The sequence below is a fragment of the Salminus brasiliensis genome, chromosome 24 (assembly GCF_030463535.1).
Source record: "Salminus brasiliensis chromosome 24, fSalBra1.hap2, whole genome shotgun sequence".
Lineage (NCBI taxonomy): Eukaryota > Metazoa > Chordata > Actinopteri > Characiformes > Bryconidae > Salminus > Salminus brasiliensis.
Genome location: NC_132901.1, coordinates 2,530,893 through 2,552,171, shown reverse-complemented (window position 1 = coordinate 2,552,171; position 21,279 = coordinate 2,530,893). Strand labels below are relative to the sequence as shown.

The 21,279-nt window shown below is 44.6% G+C and overlaps 3 protein-coding genes across 5 annotated transcripts; 2 read left to right on the top strand and 1 right to left on the bottom strand.

The window, feature by feature from the left end:
• The first annotated feature begins 1,496 nt into the window (after nucleotides 1–1,496).
• On the top strand, nucleotides 1,497–3,149 carry LOC140546865 (uncharacterized). Of its 3 annotated transcripts, none has more exons than XM_072670290.1 (4): nucleotides 1,497–1,674; nucleotides 2,120–2,261; nucleotides 2,475–2,577; nucleotides 2,841–3,149. In XM_072670290.1, the coding sequence occupies exons 1-4, from the start codon at nucleotides 1,562–1,564 to the stop codon at nucleotides 2,954–2,956; spliced, it is 474 nt and encodes a 157-aa protein (XP_072526391.1). In that variant the 5' UTR covers nucleotides 1,497–1,561; the 3' UTR covers nucleotides 2,957–3,149. The 3 variants fall into 3 exon arrangements, with proteins under 3 accessions (XP_072526391.1, XP_072526389.1, XP_072526390.1); XM_072670288.1 differs by having other exon boundaries at nucleotides 2,475–2,741; nucleotides 2,774–3,149; XM_072670289.1 differs by having other exon boundaries at nucleotides 1,583–1,807; nucleotides 2,475–2,741; nucleotides 2,774–3,149.
• A 705-nt stretch (nucleotides 3,150–3,854) lies between these two features.
• On the top strand, nucleotides 3,855–14,921 carry ufsp2 (ufm1-specific peptidase 2). Its single transcript, XM_072669983.1, has 12 exons — nucleotides 3,855–3,929; nucleotides 4,186–4,264; nucleotides 6,058–6,241; nucleotides 6,346–6,406; nucleotides 7,131–7,285; nucleotides 7,442–7,637; nucleotides 8,319–8,465; nucleotides 9,325–9,489; nucleotides 9,578–9,702; nucleotides 9,820–9,896; nucleotides 10,153–10,277; nucleotides 14,617–14,921. The coding sequence occupies exons 1-12, from the start codon at nucleotides 3,927–3,929 to the stop codon at nucleotides 14,701–14,703; spliced, it is 1,404 nt and encodes a 467-aa protein (XP_072526084.1). The 5' UTR covers nucleotides 3,855–3,926; the 3' UTR covers nucleotides 14,704–14,921.
• On the bottom strand, nucleotides 14,760–19,415 carry ankrd37 (ankyrin repeat domain 37). Its single transcript, XM_072669985.1, has 4 exons — nucleotides 19,232–19,415; nucleotides 16,928–17,080; nucleotides 16,679–16,770; nucleotides 14,760–15,962 (listed from the first exon to the last, which is right to left on the bottom strand). The coding sequence occupies exons 1-4, from the start codon at nucleotides 19,253–19,255 to the stop codon at nucleotides 15,773–15,775; spliced, it is 459 nt and encodes a 152-aa protein (XP_072526086.1). The 5' UTR covers nucleotides 19,256–19,415; the 3' UTR covers nucleotides 14,760–15,772.
• Between the last annotated feature and the right edge of the window lie 1,864 nt (nucleotides 19,416–21,279).

Here is a 21,279-nt window from a genome sequence, read left to right as displayed (position 1 = left end):
GATCGTGGAACGATGCGTCCCAATTAATTAATTAATGCTGACTAAGATATCCACAACGCAAACTTAGAACCGGCCGGTTTCTGAACGTGGTCATGATGGACACTAATATCCCACAATGCAGTGCGCAACGACAAGGGGTGAGCTACTGGGACATCGTCAATACAAAGTGCGGCAAGGTCGGACTAGGGTACTTGATGGGACTGACGAGGACGGGTGGACACTGTATGCTAATTTTATGCAGCAGTGTGGTGCGCAATGCATTCTGGGATATGTCCTGATGTGAACTTCTGAACGGACCAGTACCTGGAGGAACAGGAGTATGGACAGAGGCCGCAGACGGAGAATCGGACACTAGGTCTGGAACATTGGGGGGGAAAAAAAAAAGATGGCGGCTAGCGATGTAAGTGCAGCGGCAATGGCGGCTGGAGTTCTTGCAGTGTTGTCTGTTGGCATAGCAACGCTTCACCACTTCCTGTTACAACAAAAAAATGGGTTAGCTTGACTATATTTGCGTGCTAACCTGCCAAACCTGCACTTTTACGATTAGCATACGGTGTTAAGCTCATAGCGTTAGGGTGTCGTATGTGTATGTGTCGCTACCCGACTCGGGACGTGGAATTTGAATGGGACAGCTGGTTTCTGTGATTAGCCATACCTTAGCTACCACACTCACTCTTAGCGTCTTAGCGCTGGCTGATGCCGCCGGCTCTGGTTTTTGAGGCGAATAAGCAAAAGGTCAAGGCTAGCTACCCAAAGTCGCACACTAGCTGCCATATCTACGCTGGATACACATGACAGCTAGCTAGCTAACTCAGTGCTAGCGTTAGCCTGCGAGCCACCCTTAACCGCCCTTCTCCTCGCTGTCTAGCAGGCTAGCTAACTCTTAGCGCTGACTTAGTGCTAGCATGTTCGTTTAGCTTTGTGTTCGTTATGGAGAGCGACTGAAGAACTTTTCGGAGTGGGCGACTTCTCAGAGCTCCTCGGGACCGCCGTTCACCGCCGACCCGGGTTCAGGTTCTTGATGAAGACGGGTTTTACAGAACCTTCTAATCTCCTCTCCACTTTTTAAACAAAAACAACATGGCGACTCGAGGCGTGTCGAGGCCAGCGGATGCCGCAGTCGGCCACTTCCCCCCCCTGACCCCCCTGACCCCTCTGACCCCTAGCCTAGCCGATAGCCTAACACATGCTAGCTCGCTAGCTACTAGGTGCTTCAGGCTGTGGAAACAAGCTGAAACCACGAGCAAAGCGTCACATTTTCCAGAGAAATGTCAGAACATTCCCAATTCCAGCGCTTGTGAGAGACTTTTCCCAGTTCCAGCGCTTAATTCCCGCCGAAATTCCTGCTTTTCTGCGCCCCTCAGGGCCGGCGTTAGCCCCCGTCCGCTAGCGGGCAGCAGCGCGAGCGGCGTCTGTTTACCTCCCGCTCGCGGCCGCGCGGAAGTGCGGAGGCTGGAGGCGGAAGTGCGGAGGCTGGAGGCGGGAGGAGGAGGAGGAGGAGGAGGAGGATGGAGCCGTAGCCGGCGAACCCCGCTGTCTCTTTAGGATGTAGTTCGGGAAGATGGTGCAGTGCTTCGTGGCCGAGTGTGACCACAGTTACAGTAAGAGCCAGTGCAGCTTCTTCCGCCTGCCCAGCGACGCGCAGGCTCGCAGGACGTGGGAGAAGCTCTCCGGGTCCGTTCCCTTTAGACAGCAGGTGAACGGGGCTGTGGTCAGGCTGGACCGGGCTGGACCGGGCTGGACATACATTACGCGGGGGTTGCATGTTATACGAGGGTGAACTGACAGCCCTGAAGCAATATGGGAGGTGCATTATATATATATATATATATATATATGTGTGTCCACATATTTATGGACACCCTATTCATGCATACATGCATGCATGCATTAATTATTAGACTACCTTTAGGTTGCATGCAGCTTGTCTAGTCCCTGTAGAGAAGAAGTACTGCCAATAGAATAGGACCCTCTTTTGGAGCAGATCAACATGCACGAGCCTGATGGGGGGGGGGGGGGGGGGTATAACGCCCCCTTGTGTTCAGTTGTAGTTCAGCTTCTGGTCTGCATGTACTGACTGTTTCCACTGCTTGCTTGCTTGCTCGCTTGCTTGGTCCAGACGCCCCCCGGACTGCTCCAACGAGAACTCCAGGATCTGCAGCTGTCACTTCATCGGAGGGGTGAAGGCCGCAGGGCCGAGTCTCTTCAAATGGAACCGGGAGAGGCTTTCTCACCTGCAGGCTGCAGAGCGTGGAGTCAAGGTGAAGTGCAAATGTGCAAGTGCCTGTCTAGTGCCTGTACCGTCTATGGAATTGGACCCTGTGGAGCAGATAAACATGCAGGATCCTATGGGTGGTGTCCCAATACTTTAGTCCAACCTTGTCATTACTCCTGGTACAATTCACTCAATCTTCACGTCATGTTGTCGTCGTCATCATCTCTAATTGAACCCCCTTTCTCTCTCGCATGTCCAGGAGGAGCCTGAGGAGAAGGACATCGTGAGTCCACAAGGAGGTCCTGGACGGCCCACTGATGACCGCTCCCTGCTGAAAGCTGCAGTGGACAGTGCTCATGCAGGTCAGACTGGAAGTGTCCTGAGGACCCACACCATGGCGTATCCCTTTGCTGACTTGCACAGTGACCCAGAACATCTTGCATGCTTGTGGAGCTTGGAGGTTCCTGAAGGGTTCCTGGAGGTTCCTGGAGGTCCAGGGGCTGTTTTGTGGTTTTTGTCAGCCAGGGCATGGTGCATGATTGTGGGCTTGCGTTTTAGGGTGGTGGGGCCTGGTTCCTGGAGGTTCAGGTTCATTCATTATTAATGTCCCGCTTGCGCTCCACAGGAGACGAGGTGCTGGAGGACGCCATGGCGCACTTTAAAGAGGAGGAGACGGAATCGGAGACGAAATCAGACGCTGAGGCTGAGGCTGATTCTTCGGGAAATCTGAGAGACTGCTAGACTCGTGTGTGAATTTGTGTGTGAAAGTGAGGCAGTGTATGTGTGTGTGTGTGTGTGTGTGTGTGTGTGTTTGTGTATATGTTCATCTGACCAATCAGGATGGTTACAGTGATCACTGTGGAAGATCTGAAATCAATCTGCTGTAATATAAACTTTCTTTATCATTTTGATTAAAAACTTAATTCAGAATTCACCCAACTGATTGGTCTGTTCTCTTCCTCATCACTCACCTGAAACTCACCTGAAACTCACCTGACTGTCGAGCAGCACACTATAGCCTATATTATGTTTGTTATTATGTGATATTATTATTATTTTTATTAATGTATTTTTGCATACATTTTTTTGTTACATGGACAGACTCACATGTACGTCAGAAATCGTACAGAATAATATTTAACCATGAAAATTATTGATATGGATACAATTTTATCGTGTCACAGCATAACTCCCAGCATTTTACATGTTCTGTTCAGACATGAATAGATTTATTAATTAGATGATTAATGAAATCGATGTGTTTTTTTTTTAAAGTGCATGTTTGAAAGCAAGCATTTATTCTTTTTTGAACTACATAATAATTGTATAATTTTATAGAAATATTCATATCGTATTATTGTATTTAATTTAATATATTTAAAATATATAATTATAATTCTTTTATTTTTAAGTAAGTATATATTTTTTATTTGTTTATTTTATTTTTTACGTTTTATTTTAATTTATTTCACATTTTTCTTTTGTATGCTCTTTCCACATTCCATGTTTATTATATTAAAAACATTAATATTATATATATAAAAAAATTAAATAATATAAATACATAAATGGACATTTCATAATAAAAGCCCCGGGCCGGCAGGGGCCGCTGTGTGTGCGGGCGTCCTGCAGGCGGCCGTGTTGTCACACGTCATCATGGCTCCGCGCTGCGGGCAGCTGTCCGGACTGCTGTGAGGAGTGAGCGCTGAAAATGGTGAGAAGTTCATTCTGCTCCGTGTCTGTGTGTCCGGATTTTGGCGTCTTACGGGAACTGTCCGGTCCACCTTAAATGGCGCAGTGAGCCGGGGACGGTCCGAAACCGCTGCAGCGTTTAAGGTGGACCGGTACATTCCGGGAAGAAGCCAGGCAGGAACTGTTGGGGTGAATGGGGGGTGAATGGGGGGTAAATGGGGGGTGAATGGAGATGTCCTGCAGGTTTCTGACCACGGTGTGTCTCTCCTCTCTAACAGGTTCACACAGAGGACAGCAGCCTCGTTTTTCGGTTAAGAGGGGTGTTGGACTTGTCCTGCCATCTCGACAGCTCCAATGGTAGCGACTAGTTATCTAGTACCTAATATACTGACAGTACTATACCTTTCAGCACCTTCCTATAGATATGGATTAATATCATCCTTTATATTATGCTTTACTATACTATAGTATACCCTATATACCATACTACATCTTATCCCTTACCATGCTATACTGTACCATAATGTACTATACTATCTTCCTATACCATACTGTATTATACTGTACATAATGTACTATACTATCTTCCTATACCATACTGTATTATACTGTACATAATGTACTATACTATGCTCTACTATACTATGCCATATGATACTATACTATCTTATCCCATCCCATACTGTACTACACATAATATGCTATGCTATATTATATCATACTATACTATACTATACTATACTATGCTATATGATAATATATCCTATTATACCATACTTTACTGTACTATATTTTATGCCATACTATACTCTGCCATATGATACTATACTATCTTCCTATACCATACTGTATTATACTGTACATAATGTACTATTTTATGCCATACTATGCTATGCCATATGGTACTATACTCTACTGTCTTATCCCATCCCATACTGTACTATACATAATATGCTATGCTATACTATACTATGCCATATGATACTATACTATCTTATCCCATCCCATACTGTACTATACATAATATGCTATGCTATACTATATCATACTATACTATACTATACTATACTATACTATGCCATATGATAATATATCCTATTATACCATACCATACTTTACTGTACTATATTTTATGCCATACTATACTATGCCATATGATACTATACTATCTTCCTATACCATACTGTATTATACTGTACATAATGTACTATTTTATGCCATACTATGCTATGCCATATGATACTATACTCTACTATCTTATCCCATCCCATACTGTACTAGACATAATATGCTATGCTATACTATAGCATAATATACTACGCCATACTATACATTACCATACTATTCTGTACTATATTACCGCTTATCATACAACACCATACAATACTATACCATTCTATACGGTACTATACTGTACTATCTTATCCCTTACCATACTATACTGTACTATAGCATACTATACTATATTTTACCATGCCATAAAATTCTATACCATACTATTCTATACTATCTTACCCCCTTATCATACTATACTGTACTATACCGTACTATACTATATTTTACCATGCCATAAAATTCTATACCATACTATTCTATACTATCTTACCCCTTATCATACAACACCATACAATACGATACCATTCTATACGGTACTATACTATATTTTACCATGCCATAAAATTCTATACCATACTATTCTATACTGTCTTACCCCTTATCATACTATACTGTACTATACCATACTATACCACACTATACTATTCTTTAATGTACTATGCCATACTTTACCTTGCTATACAGCACTATACCATATTATAGCATACCATAAAATACTATACCATACTATACTATACTATTGTACCGCTTCTCATACAATACTGTACTATACCATACCATACCACACTATACCATTCTTGAATGTACTATACCATATTATGCCATACCATACTATACTATACTATTATACCACTTATCATACTATACTATACTGTACTGTACCATTCCATGAAATACCATACCATACTATTCTATATTCTATATTCTATCTTACCCCCTATCATACTATACTGTACTATACCATTCTATACTGTACTGACCTTTTCTGTACTATACTGTGGCCTGCTATTTTACCTGAGTCTCGTTCCTCTTAGAAAAACAGGGACAGGCCGCCATCTCCAGATCCTTCCAGACGCTCCGCTCCAGAGTCTCGTCTGAAAGCCTAGCGTTCAGCCTCTGCAACAGCCCCGTACTGCTGTGGCCCAACAAGGGCTTCCGGTCAACAGCGGAGAACCTGGCGGAGGGAGCGCCGTGTAGAGACCTCCATCAGTACATAGAGTGAGTAGCGCTGACCATGCTGATTACGTTGGAGTGTAGGTGAGGAACCTGCCTGCGTGGTCCTCAGGCCCGGTCTGAGCTTCTGCTGCCCTTTTGTTCCACAGAGCGGAAGATGGGGGAAGCAGGAAGACGTCGAAAAAGAAGGAGAAAAAGGACGCCGGTCCTGTGAGTGCAGCTTCTTTCACGAGAAACCTTCAGCCAAATAAAGGTTTTACCAGCATATACTATATGGACAAAAGTATTGGGACACCTGCTCATTCACTTGCTCTTCAGAAATCAAGGGTATTGAAAAACATTTTTACAGTTTATCCTGCTTTTGTTGGAGTAGCTGTCTCTACTGTCCAGGGTCCTAGATTTCGGAGCAGGGCATTGCTGTGAGCATTTGCTTGCACTCAGCGACAAGAGTGAGGTGAGCGAGGTAGGTCAGGATGTTCGGACGATCACCACGCCACCTCATCCCATCCGAAAGTACTGCATGGTGCAGTACGCTCCATCATTCCAGAGAACACAGTTCTTCCACTGCTCCACAGCTCCACAATGCTAGCGGGGCTTCATACCCCTCTTCTAGCCCACGCCTGGCCTGTTGGTGCCAGTAGGTTCATCATGTTAGAATCATCTGCTCCAGAGGGTCCTATTCTATTGGCAGTACAGGACAAGCTGTTTGTGTGTGTGTGTATGCATTTGCATATCTGTAGCATCAGCAGCAACAGGTGCAACCCTAAGTAGCTGAATGCCTTCATAAGAAGGGGTGTCCACAAACTTTTGGACATATAGTGTGCAAGCTGATTTCTCTGTGACTACATCTCTCTCTCTCTCTCTCTCTCTCTCTCTCTCTCTCTCTCTCTCTCTCTCTCTCTTTCTCTCTTTAACTCTCGCTCGCTCTCTGCAGACCGTGGTGAACCTGAAGCTGCTGTTGGAGGTCACCGAGTCGGGGGACAGCGGAGCTCCGAGTCTCAGCACGGTAACCAAAGCGCAGCACTGCGCGAGGATGCCGGTGTGTGTAGACTGTGTGTTCTCCGCATCAGGACACGACACACTCGGCCGGTGAGCGCACCACTTCCTGTCCTGCGTGTCCTGTCAGAGTGGGGCGATTTAGGCCCATGATTAGCCAATTAGCATCATGCTAATCGGTGTACATAAGCTCCCATTAGTTGCCAGGAGGCTAACGCAGGGACTGTGTTTGTGCTTTTTCTTTTGCAGTGTGTGTGCAGGCCTGGTGGGGGCGCTGTGCAGCCAGTTATCAGACATGGAGGAGGCGGTGCTGAAGTACAGGAAAGGCACGTCTCTGCTGGTGCCCCAGCCTTTCCACTTCCGGCTGCCCGAGCCTCCTGGCCTCCTGGTCACTGTCGTTTACCCTGCGGGAGTGCCAGACAGTCAGCTCCTGACCGCGAGAGAGGTGATAAAACCAAGCCGTCCAGGACATACAGACATGCTAACATGCTAATGTTGCTAACAATGAATGCAAAACCACCCGCCACCAATTAAGTACTAATCCGTGACTGTCCGCTTTAGCAAAATTAGCATTAGCTAATTAGCCAAGTCTTAACATCTGAAGAACCAAGGTGGCCAAATATTTGTGGACACCCCTTCTAATGACTGCACAAATGCACGTCTACATACACACACACACACAGACAGCTTGTCTAGGCCCTGTAGAGAAGTGCTGCCAATAGATTAGGACTACTCTGGAGCAGATGGGCATGAACGCCAGGCCAGGCGTGGACTAGAGGGGGGGGTATAAAGCCCCCCAGCAGCTTTGAGTTAGGGGGCGTGTCGGCGTGTCTTTGCTATGGTAACAACGGGAAAAGTTTACCTTGCTCGGATCGAAACGCATAAAAGTCATGTACCGAGTCTCTTAATTAATCATGGATGTGGGGGGTTTTTGTTGTTGTTTTTTGGGCGTAACGTGCAGTGATAAACCAATCAGCGTGTCTCTCGCCATCCCTTTAAGAGCCAGGGGGCGGTCAGTCTGACTCTGGCGGGTTTGAGCGCCGGGCTGCACGCTCCTGTGTTGACAATTCACTACCAAGATAGCAACGAACGAATGTCTAATGTTTAATGTTTACTTTTTATGCAGGAGCTGCACCAGAAGTACGGGTTGCCTAGCGACAGGCCGTGTTTCCGGAGGGCCAACGCGTTTCACTTCCCAGATGAGGCGTATAAAGACGGCTACCTGCGCAATCCTCACGCGCACCTGACCCCGCCCAGCGTGGAGGATGCCAAGGTGACTTTTTGGAAATGCATACACACACACACACACACACACACACTTTTATTGTCATGGTTCTGAACTAAATCTCACTGTATGACAATATCACAATGTCAAAAAATTAAAAACGGGCGAAATAGAAATGCAAGGCCCTTTTTTTTGTGGCCGTGACCATCAACTTTTTCGGAGCACATTCTGAACATGGGTCACTTCTTCGGGAACACCCTCTGACCACCTGCTGCGCTCTTGATTATTATTATTGAATCATTATTCCTGTGTATTGGAATATTGGACAAAACTATTGGGACACCTTCTTCTAAAATCAATTGTATTTTCTTGGAGGAACTCCTCTCTCCTGTCCAGGGAAGAATTTAGGCTACAAGAGCTGCGTTGGTGAGGTCAGGACGTTGGCTGACCTTATCCCCTACTCCCCTACTCCCCTCATCCAACTCATCCCATCCAAAAGTACCGGATGGAGCACCATCCGTCATTCCAGAGAGCACAGTTCTTCCACTGCTCCACAGCTCCATGCATTAGGAGGCATGGCGCCTATAGGCTCCAGGGGGGGTCCTCTATTCAATTGGCAGTACTTCTTCTCTACGGGGACTGGACCTAAGCACATTCATAAGAAGGGGTTGTCCACAAATATTTGGACACGTAGTGTAGTGGGTTTTTTTTTTCTTTAATGGGCATTTACATTGCATTACCAGTGGCAATTATCAGGGCCCAAGCACCGTCCACACCAATGACGCACAGTGTTTGGGTCCAGGCTCCTTTGTTGTAAATGTGGGGTCTCGAAACGAGAGTTAATAAGTAATAGCTGCTCTTTCTCTGTACCCCCCCTCACTCCTCCCTCCTCCACCTCTTCCCCCAGTTGTATGTGGTGAAGGGTGTCTACAGCTACCATCATTACATGCAGGACCGCGTGGACGATAACGGCTGGGGCTGCGCCTACCGCTCCCTCCAGACCATCTGCTCCTGGTTTCAGCAGCAGGGCTACACGGACAGAGCGGTGCCCACCCACACCGAGATACAACAGGTAACAGCCGGACCACCCGTTTCAGGCCTCCCATCCTCGTCCTATTGCTCACTTTCTCTGTCTCTGTGTCTGTGCTTGTATTGGTCAGGCTCTCGTGGATGTGGGAGACAAGGAGCCCCCCTTTGTGGGCTCTCGCCAGTGGATCGGCTCCATAGAGGTGCAGGCCGTCCTCAACCAGCTGCTGGGGGTCACCTCAAAGATCCTGTTCGTCAGGTGCCGTCTGCTTTCTGTTTGTGTGTGTGTGTGTGTGTGTGTGTGGGGTTGAAAGAGTGTGTGACTGTCTTCGGGATGATCAAACCGATTCGTCTAATCTAAACCTGTCTGCTCTAGTCGGGGGTCCGAGCTGGCATCCAAAGGCCGGGAGCTGGCCAATCACTTTGAGACCATGGGGACACCCATAATGATTGGTGAGTAGGCAGGTTTCTCGGCTACCTTGCAGCAGGTGTCCCTGCTGATTAGCGGAAGCTAGGGTTGGCATCGGTTCGCTCTCTGTCCGGATACTTTTGGACACGTTGGCCCGACTGTGCCCTGACCAGATTTTAGCCACATGCCGGTACATTCTGGTTGTACTGGGAGGGGTTCTGGTTGCACTGGGATAGATTTTGGGTTTTTTTTTTACACTGCTTCAGCCAGAAATAAACCTCTATCCTTCCTCCCTTCCAGGAGGGGGCGTACTGGCGCACACCATCCTGGGCGTAGCCTGGAGCGAGATCAGCGGGCAGATCCGCTTCCTCATCCTGGACCCACACTACACGGGCGGAGAGGACCTGCAGACCGTCACCGACAAGGTACGGCCGACCCGTCCGGCTGTGGACAAAAGTTTGTGGACGCCTCCTCATCTCACGTGCAGTGTATGTTAGACGGGGGTTCCTGCCTCTCTTCAGCTGAAGTAAAGCTTTCCGTCAGACGTTGGGACACTGGCGTGGGGAGGATCTGATTGCATTCGGGCCGTTAGAACAGTCAGTGGGGTCTGGTGGTAGACAGGTTGGAAGATTAGCTCTGACACTCCAGCTCATGCCAAAGGGGTTGGACGCCACCAAGCGCGCGTTAATAAGAAGGGGTGTCCGCAAACTTTTGAACGTGTAGGTTGTCCCAGATTTGTAAATAGAGCGTGTGAGGTCAGTGGGGGTCATTTAGAGTTCGGTGTAATTCGGTGTAATGCTTATTTGCATTCTGGGAAATCGGAAAAGGGTGCAATGGTCAGAAAGCACGTAGCAGCTGATAAGCTTCTGGGTTAATGGGTAAGTGTGACAGGCTGTGGAGATAAGAGGCCGTCTGATCATAATCAGAGTTGGAGTTTCCCCTCCTTCCCAACACAGTGCGCCCGTTTTACACCCAAGAAGCCTCTTCTGGAATTCAAATGTTATGAATTACAGCTTTTGTAAATATTTGGAAATCAATTCTGGACATTTTTTAGCACTTTTGGACGTTTCAAATGTATCCAGATGTTTTCAGATCTGTCAAAAGTTCTGCCCGATTTAATGGTTAAGAGGTACATTAATCCATTCAGAGTGGGTTTGGTGTGAAACGCCCTGTTCTGGACAAGCTGACGATCTCTAAAAGCAGCGTCACAGCTGGTCCGTAAACGAAAGTGTTCGTAGCCGTCAGCCAGGCCCTGCTAATGCCACGGTAGCGCTGTTGGACTAGCCGTCAGCCAGGCCCTGCTAATGCCACAGTAGCGCTGTTGGACTAGCCGTCAGCCAGGCCCTGCTAATGCCACAGTAGCGCTGTTGGACTAGCCGTCAGCCAGGCCCTGCTAATGCCACGGTAGCGCTGTTGGACTAGCCGTCAGCCAGGCCCTGCTAATGCCACAGTAGCGCTGTTGGACTAGCCGTCAGCCAGGCCCTGCTAATGCCACGGTAGCGCTGTTGGACTAGCCGTCAGCCAGGCCCTGCTAATGCCACGGTAGCGCTGTTGGACTAGCCGTCAGCCAGGCCCTGCTAATGCCACGGTAGCGCTGTTGGACTAGCCGTCAGCCAGGCCCTGCTAATGCCACGGTAGCGCTGTTGGACTAGCCGTCAGCCAGGCCCTGCTAATGCCACGGTAGCGCTGTTGGACTAGCCGTCAGCCAGGCCCTGCTAATGCCACGGTAGCGCTGTTGGACTAGCCGTCAGCCAGGCTGTGCTAATGCCACAGTAGCGCTGTTGGACTAGCCCTCAGCCAGGCCCTGCTAATGCCACGGTAGCGCTGTTGGACTAGCCGTCAGCCAGGCTGTGCTAATGCCACAGTAGCGCTGTTGGACTAGCCGTCAGCCAGGCCCTGCTAATGCCACGGTAGCGCTGTTGGACTAGCCGTCAGCCAGGCTGTGCTAATGCCACAGTAGCGCTGTTGGACTAGCCGTCAGCCAGGCCCTGCTAATGCCACGGTAGCGCTGTTGGACTAGCCGTCAGCCAGGCTGTGCTAATGCCACAGTAGCGCTGTTGGACTAGCCGTCAGCCAGGCCCTGCTAATGCCACAGTAGCGCTGTTGGACTGCTCGTCCGAGGACGCGCCGGTGGACTGGTGGCCCTCGTCCTGCGCGCCGTCAGCAGGAAGCAGAAACGTGGCCGAGAAACCATGCCGTTGCACCAGCAGGCCCGGAAACAGCCCTGCCTCCGGTTTCACTTTAACAGGCGCTCAGTGCCAGGGCTCAGCAAACCCTGATCTGTAACTGCCTGCCCTTTACACACACACACACACACACACACACACACACACACACACAGAGACGCTTAAAGGGACACGGCCCTATTTTTATTCCTGAAGCACTGAATGGAAGTAGCTGGGGTAAAGATTTCAGGCTAATTTAAGGAGCATTACTGACTTAAATTTGATTATTGAACTTTATTAAGGCATTTTACTAATTAATTAATGAATTAATTAATGAATTCAAAACCAAACTTTATTACTAGATGAAGGGATTAAGATTAAGATTGATCTTATTACTCTGTTTTTAATAACAGTATGACTAAATTATTGGTTGTGGATTATGAATAATTTAAGAATAAGCCTTAATACCAAATTAAGGATTATTACTAATTTAAGGATTACTAACAATGTAATGATCAAGTTTATTACTAAAATGAGGATTATTACTAATTTAAGGTTTATGACTTAATTTTGAATAAACCTTATTCCTGAGTTAATGATTATGGCTAATTTAATAAGCTTTATTACTAAATTGATGAATATTACTGATTTAACTATCAAATTTATTACTCATTTGAGCATTACTACAAATTTAAGGATAAGCTTTATTACTAATTTAAGGTTTATGACTAAATTATGAATAAACCTTATTACTGAGTTCATGATTATGACTAAATGTAATGAGCTGTATTACTAAATTGACGATTATTACTAATTTAAGGATAAACATTATTACTAATTTAAGGATTGCTAACAGTGTAATGATATTCTTTATTACTGATAAAATGAGGATTATTACTAATTTAGAGATTTTGACTAAATTATGAATGAGTTACTGAGTTAATGATTATGACTAATTTAATAAGATATATTATTAAATTGACAATTGCTACTAATTTAAGGCTAAACATTATTACTAATTTAGGAATTATGACAAATGTTATAAACCTTATTACTAAATTAAGGATTATTACTATTTTTAGGATAAGATTTATTACTAGTTGAAGTCTTAAAGAATATGAACCAAATTATTTTAGGCCACGCCCAAGATGGTGTGCGCCAGTATGCCCCCTCTTGGAAGGGAGGAACGACAGAGGTTTTAAAGATAAGTAAATTTAGATCTTGATAAAGCAGCGTTAAAAAAAAAAACCCAAAACCTGTCCCAGTACAACCAGAATATTTTGTTATTTAAGACTTATTACTATTATCCTAGTACTAAATGAAGTGTAAACTATTTTAGTAATTTAATACTTATTGAAAACTTTGGGCTAATTGCATTGCTAAACTGAGACATTACTAATTTAGGACTTACTAAATAACGTGCAAACAACTAAATAAATGCTTATTAGCTTATTATGTTAGGCTGAGGGTTATTACTGTTTGGCTTGTTAATAACCTTATCATTATTAAGTTTTGACTTAATAACCTTCTGCTAAATTTAATGATCATGACTCATTAAAGAGTTAACTTTATTAGTTTAGGAGTAAACTGTTTACTTGTTCAGGGATTATGACTAGTTTAAGAGTAAACCTCCCTACGAATAAAAACTGGATCATGAATGATTAGAATGATCAATACTAATAAGTTACTAGTCTAAGCATTTACAACTAATTTAACTGTAATCTTTACTAGCGTACAAAAGTACAGCTAATTTAACTAAACTTTTTACTAGCTTAAACGTTTACAACTAATTTAACTGTAAACTTTACTACCATACAGCATTACAGCTAATTTAACTATAAACTTGTTTTTGGCTTAAACATTTACAACTAGTTTAACCGTAAGCTTTACTAGCGTACAAAATTACAGCTAATTTAACTAAACCTTTTACTAGCTTAAACATTTACAACTAATTTAACTGTAAACTTTACTAGCATACAGCATTACAGCTAATTTAACTAAACTTTTTACTAGCTTAAACATTTACAACTAATTTACCTGTCAATTTTTTCTAGCTTAAACAATTGCAACTAGTTTAACAGTAAACTTTACTAGTGTAAAAAAAGGACAGCTAATTTAACAGTAAACTTTTCAAGCTTCGAAAATTACAGCTAATTTTATTGTAAACGTTTTTCTGTGTTAAACATTTACAGCTAATTTAACTGTAAACTTTACTAGCATACAGCATTACAGCTTATTTAACTAAACTTTTTACTAGCTTAAACATTTACAACTAATTTACCTGTCAATTTTTTCTAGCTTAAACAATTGCAACTAGATTAACAGTAAACTTTACTAGTGTAAAAAAAGGACAGCTAATTTAACAGTAAACTTTTCAAGCTTCGAAAATTACAGCAAATTTTATTGTAAACGTTTTTCTGTGTTAAACATTTACAGCTAATTTAACTGTAAACTTTTTACTAGCTTAAGAATCATTACTAATGTTGGTGTTTTTAACAACAGCAGCACACATTGTCAATAGCTTAAGGCTAATTGCTAACTTAAGCCAGTTAGATGTGTGTGTGAGTCTCTTGCTGACTGTGTGTGTTCTGACTTCCAGGGCTGGTGTGGATGGAAAGGACCTGAATTCTGGGACCAGAACGCCTACTATAACCTCTGCCTCCCTCAGACTCCGAAAACCGTCTGAGGGTCTCGACCCCTCGGCAGGTCCCTGATCAAAACACACTCACATATTAAAGACAGCTTTATTGTGGGAAGACACAAGTACAGAACCAACATGCCTCATTTACAGCAGACTTTACAAACACTTTACAAAATCTTTACTGTAAACTATAACAGGTCCAAAGATTGTAAGATACAATTGTGTAAGAACCTAAAAAATGACAATAATAATAATAAAAAAAAATCAACGTTTCCAAGTTTGTGTTGTCAACCTTTGAACACCAGCACCATCTGCACCAACCAGAATGAGCCATGAAGTGCACCACCACCACCACCACCATCTGCACCATCTACAATAACCTAACCTAATGACCTAATTCACACCACAGACTGAACTGGGTCTGCAGATGCCAGCAGCATGGTTCACATACAGTGTAGCTGCTCATCCAGTCTGTCCCAGTTTGAAAGCCGCTAATAGGTTCCAATTACAGGGTTGCCAGATCCCTCAAAACTCTCCAGCCAAAATCGTGCTTAACATCCACCCACCAGAAGCAGAAACTGGTGGGTAATCTCTCTTAAAAACGTTGGTGGACGTCTGCCTCCTGTTACTAGGTGCCTGTCTGTACTCAGGTTGCCAGATATTCAGCATCAGGACCATCTGGCCCCCTGCAACGTTTTTGTCCGCCAACAGCTGCATCTTCAGGTTTCTCCCCCAGTTTCTGAGGAAGCAACAATCTGGCAACCCTGCTAATAGTGCAGTCAGGCTCTAATTTAATAAAACAACTGCAGTGATCAATCCATGATGCCAAGCTTTGGGACGCTGGGTCTGTCTGGATTCCAGGACAGGTCTCCGATTGGCCCACCATGGACTCCACTGCAGTTCCGTGATTCAGGCGAGAGCCAGATGAAGCCTAAGCCTCAGCCGTGGTCACCGCAGCTCAATGGGCTTCAATCAATGCGTCTGGGAACGCCGGCCCAAGCCTTCGACAGGCGAGTCCATTCGGGTGGGTCACAAGTAGACACCTGCCCACCTGCTCGCCGTCTCGTCTTTGCCTGGACAGTTCAGCAAGCTCCTCTTTCTCCTCCTCTCGCCTTCACCGGTCCTTCGCTTTCTTTCCGTCCACCGCGTCCAGGCTCGCGTGCTCCCTCGCCCGTTTGCGCCCAGGTGCGGTGCAGGTCAGCGGCTGGACGTTATTCCGGAGCGTGCGCAAAAGCCTCCCGCAGTTTTCCCGGCCTGCCGACCAGGCCACGTCCTCCGCCGTGAGGCCCTCGCTGTTGCGGATCCTGGAAAGCGAACAAGGAGGTTTAGTACCGAACAAACGGATCAGACCCAGGAAGGTCCAATGAAGGTCATATTAGTGCAGGGGTCACTGCATCACCCCTCCTGAGTCTCCTGCAGTCAACCACGGGGGTTATTTGTCTTTCTAGCAATTCTACGAAATGGACTGGACCTTCCAGACCTAGGGCTAGAGGATTTCAGGAGATGGGCTACCCGGCTCTGAAGCATCGGCCAGCAGACGCCAGTGCCGGCCCATGTTGCAGCGTCATCTACCCGCCATGGAGCGAGAGCTAGAGCTAGGCCAATTGTGCTGCTGATGGCTAGCAGCATGTCCGGGATTCGACCTAGGTGGGCATGGGGTCACTCCAACCAACCCACGTCCATTTCTGTGCTTTAGCTTAGCGGGGCTGTGTCCCAAACCACCCTCTCCCACACTACTATACAGTGTTTCAACACTACCCACCATCAGACCTGTGTGATTTGGGACGCAGCCAACAGTCACGTTTACGTTAGGGTTGCCAGGTCCCTCAAAACCCTCAAGGGAAGCAGAAACTGGTGGGTAATCATCGTATCATCACTCGTAATTGCCTAAAGTTCCCCAGGTGCCTTTCTATATTTAGGTTGCCAGCTATTCGGTTTCATAACAGCTTCAAAAACACTCCTAGCGAGTGTCCGCCGAGTGTATTCTGGATTCGGGACCTTCAGAACAAGCATAACTTACTCCAGTTGCGCATCGCTGGCCACCAGAACGCTGATGCACTCCAGACTTCCTGCTCGGGCTGCTTTATGGACCGGGGTTTCCCCAAAGGAGTCCTAAAACAAGAAGAGGCACCGGAATCCGTCATGAGTCGTCATACTACTTCCTCTACTACTAGGGTTATTAGCAGACCTGGCTCAGTGCTTAAAGCCCTGGGTTATCAGTAACAGGGTACCTGGGTTCACTAAGCCAAATCTAGTCTAGTGTCTTTACCTGCTGGTTGGGATCTGCACCCGTGTGAAGCAGCCAGAGCAAGCAGAAGGCCTCCCTGCCGCAGGCCGCCACATGTGCCGGAGACTGGCCGGAAGCATCCTCGCCCCCGTTCACCGCCGAGCCGGCCTCCAGGAGACTGCTCGCGCATAACATCTGAGGAGAAACACAACGGCCACCTCCAGTTAATTCGTTTACCAGGCGCTCGGCCACCAGCTCGTTCCTGGACATATGGGTCAGATTAATGTACAGAAGAAAAGACACTGCTGAGGCAAAACATTTTAAATATTTAATATCAGTTAAAAGAATTTGTGCAATTAATTAATAAACTAAGATTTACACCCAAAATATTCAGAATATTTGCCAGTGTAGCACTAAGGACATACATTTGTGAGTCAGACTTGTTTACAGAATAAAAGTCCATTACTGAGGAACAAATATTTATTTAAACGTATTTCTGATAGATATTGATATTTAATTTGAGTAAAAAAAAAATATATATATATTTTGATATATCAGTTAAAAATATATATAATTATATAATTAATTAATAAACTGACATTTTAACCCAGAAATGTGCTGAATAGAAGACAGTGTCGCACTAAGGATATATCAGTCAAGACTTATTTACAGAATAAAAGTCCATTACTGAGGAAAAATAGTATTTAGTTCACATATTTCAATATATTTAATATCCGTTAATAAATATAATTGTGTAATTAGTTAATAAACTGAGATTTTAACCCAAAATATTCATTAGTGTCACACTCATTAATATTATTAATGTCACACTAAGGACATACAGTTGTGAGTCAGACTTATTTACAGAATCAAATTCCATTACTGAGGAAAAACAGTATTTATTTAAACATATTTTGATATATTAAATATCAGCTGAATAGAAATAATTGCATAACTCATGAATTAACTGGCATTTTAACCCCAAAAATACGCTGAATATCTGTCAGTGTCGCACTAAGGACATACAGGTGTGTCTAATTTGCTTATTTACAGGAAAACTGACACTGCTGAGGGAAAATAGCACTTATTTAAACATATTTTTATATATTTTTAATATCACTTGAATAGATATAACCGTGCAATTCATTAATTAATTGGCATTGTAACAAGAGAATATGCTGAATATTTGTCAGTGTCGCAGTAAGGACGTATAATTGCAGAATAAAATGACATAACTAAGCAACGGCAGTACTGGTTTAAACATACAAGTGAGTCAGACTTGTTTACAGAACAAATGTCATTACTGAGGGAAAACAGCATTTATTTGAACATATTTTAATACATTTAACATCAGTTATTAAATATCATTTTAAATTCTAAAGATATGATTGTGTAATTCCTGAAAAAAATGCTATTTTAACCCCAAAATACGCTGACTATTTGGCAGTGTCACACTATGGACATATAATTACAGAATAAAATGACATTACTGAGCACCAGCAGAAATGATCGAAATATATTTTTATATATATATATTTTTTATATTTTTATATATATATATGCAGAATAGCTGTCAGTGTCGCACTAAGGACATACAACTGTGTCTTATTTATTTATTTACAGGACAAATGAGGGAGAACAGCATTTATTTAACATATTTTGATAGATTTCATATCAGGTGAAAAGCTATTATCGTGTAATTACGAAAAAAAAACATTTTGAATAAGAATCTGTTGAATATTAGCCAGCGTCGCACTAAGGACATATCAGTCAAGACTTACTTACAGAATAAAAGTCCATTACTGAGGAAAAACAGTATTTACTCAGACTTATTTTGATATATTTAATATCAGTTAATAAATATAATTGTGTAATGAATTAATAAACTAAGATTTTCACCCAAAATATTCTAAATATTTGCCAGTGTAGCACTAAGGACATTCAGTTGTGAGTCAGCCTTGTTTACAGAATAAAAGTCCATTACTGAGGAATAAATATTTATTTAAACATATTTCTGATAGATATTGATATTTAATTTGAGTTAAACAAAACTAAACATATTTTAATATATCAGTTAATATGAGATAAAATAGATATAATGGTGTAATTAATTAATAAACTGACATTTTAACACAGAAATGCGCTGAATATTAGCCAGCGTCGCATTAAGGATGCATGCAAGTGTGTCTTATTCGTGCACGGTTAGAAATATCACTAATAATAATATTAACAGTAATTTCAGTGTTTTTCGGACGTTTCTGCTCGCAGGTCATCACAGCTCCACAGCTCCACATCTCACTGTAACCAGTGTAATGGAGGGAGAAACTGCAGATTTCCCGGACTTACCGTCTCTGGTTCCAGCAGAAACATCTCCACAGCAGAAATCCCCCCTCAGACCTCCTCAGACCTCCTGCAGCCGCTCCTCAGACCTCCTCAGACCCCCTCAGACCCCCTCAGCTCTCCTCAGGCGGCTCCGCTGCCCTCCGCTTTATTCGCAGCGCCTCAGAACCACGTGACCGCGAGGCTCTGTACAAATGCGCGTGCACGCGAGCGGTGGAGCTGTGCGGGTTCACACGTACGCAGGAGCGCGGGTGGGGAGCGCGCAGGGTGATGAAAACAGCCGAGCTGATGAAGTCTGGGGTCCCGCAGTGTATCATGGGGGATGCCATGTGGTCATCCACCAGTATGACCAGCCTCACCACACTAGTCAACCAGTATGGCCAAGCCGGTCAATTAGCATGACCAACCAGTATGGCATGACCAACCTGACCAAGCTAGCCAACCAGCATGGGTCCACCAGTATGACCAGGACCATGACCAAACTGGGAAACCAGCGTAACCAACCTAGTCCCAAAAATGAAGCTTTTGCTGGTAACTGGTTTCAGATGGTCTTAGCTTTGTGGTCATCAACCAGCATGACTAGCCTCGTCACAGTGGTCCATCACTACGTCCAGCCTTATCATACTGGTACACCAGTATGACCAGCCTCACCATCCTAGTCAACCAGTATGACCAAGCTGGTCAATTAGCATGACCAACCCGACCAAGCTAGCCAACCAGCGGGCCCAGCATCACCGTCCTTGCCATGCTAGTCAGCTAGTATGACCAACCTGACCAAACTGGGAAACCAGCGTAACCAACTAACTGGTAACTGGTTTCATGGTTATCCAACCACCATGACTAGCCTCATCACACTGGTCCATCAGTACGACCAGCTTCACCACATTGGTCACTATACTGGTCAGCATGACTTGGACATGTTGGTTGGTCGACAAGTCTGGTCAAGCTGGTCATACTGGTGGGCCAGTGTGATAAGGGGGGGTTTACCAGTACGGTCATGCAGGTTGACTAGCTTACTGCTGAACCAGCTGTGGGTCAAACTAGTTGACTAGCTTGGTCAGCCTGGTCATACTGGTCAAGCTGGTTGACTAGCTTCATCGTCGGTCATCTACTGGTTATACTGGTCACCAACTTTGGTCATATTGGTTGACTTGTTCGGTGATGCTGGTCATGCTGGTCACGGGGATGGACCAGCATTTGAACATGATTGTTATATATATTGTTATATATGTAAATGAGCCCTTTTCTGATTGGCTGCACTGAGCTTCATTCTGAAAGTGGGCGGGGTTTATCCGCTGCAGGCTGGGAGATATGCTGCTTTTTATTAATATATTAAAATTTTAGTGGAATTCCCAGATTTCCCTTCAGTGCCATATTGGACCACCAGAGGGCACACTAGGGACCACCAGAGGGCGCACTAGGGACCACCTGTCCTGGATGGGAAGCTATATTTGGTGGCCTCCCTTGCTGAGGCAAGCTGGCATCCCCTAAACACTGTGCCAGGGCAATGTGCACAATAGCCCGAGAGGGTGGTCGTGGAGGGGTGGTGCTCTATGCCCACTATGTGCTCTATGCCCACCGTCCAGCAGGACCTGGCCCCGTGCCTGGACCCTTCGGGCCAAGCATGCAGACTCAGCACGTAGCCGAGCGCAGTCCTGACCTAATGCTGGGATTAGACCCAGGCCAAATGCTAACGTTGCTAACACTTCACTTTTCTGAGCTTGCTCGAACCCTGCCCAGGTGTGGTGGGTCGCTAGGAGGCTACGTTGGTGCACATTGTGTGTTTGCTACTATTAACTTAGCTAATAGCATAAACCAGCACGGGGTACCGTGTCCAAATATTAATGAACTATATTAAAGGGCTAATACTGGAGCTCAGTGGACTACATCCAAATGCTAACTGCTAAATGCTAAGTCACATTGTATGTGACAGTTTTGGCCCATGGGTGTTTCTTTTATGTTTGTATGATTTTAGCATTATATGCTATGCTAATGCAGTGTATTATATATATATATATATATATACATACATTTTTTTATATATTACTTAGATT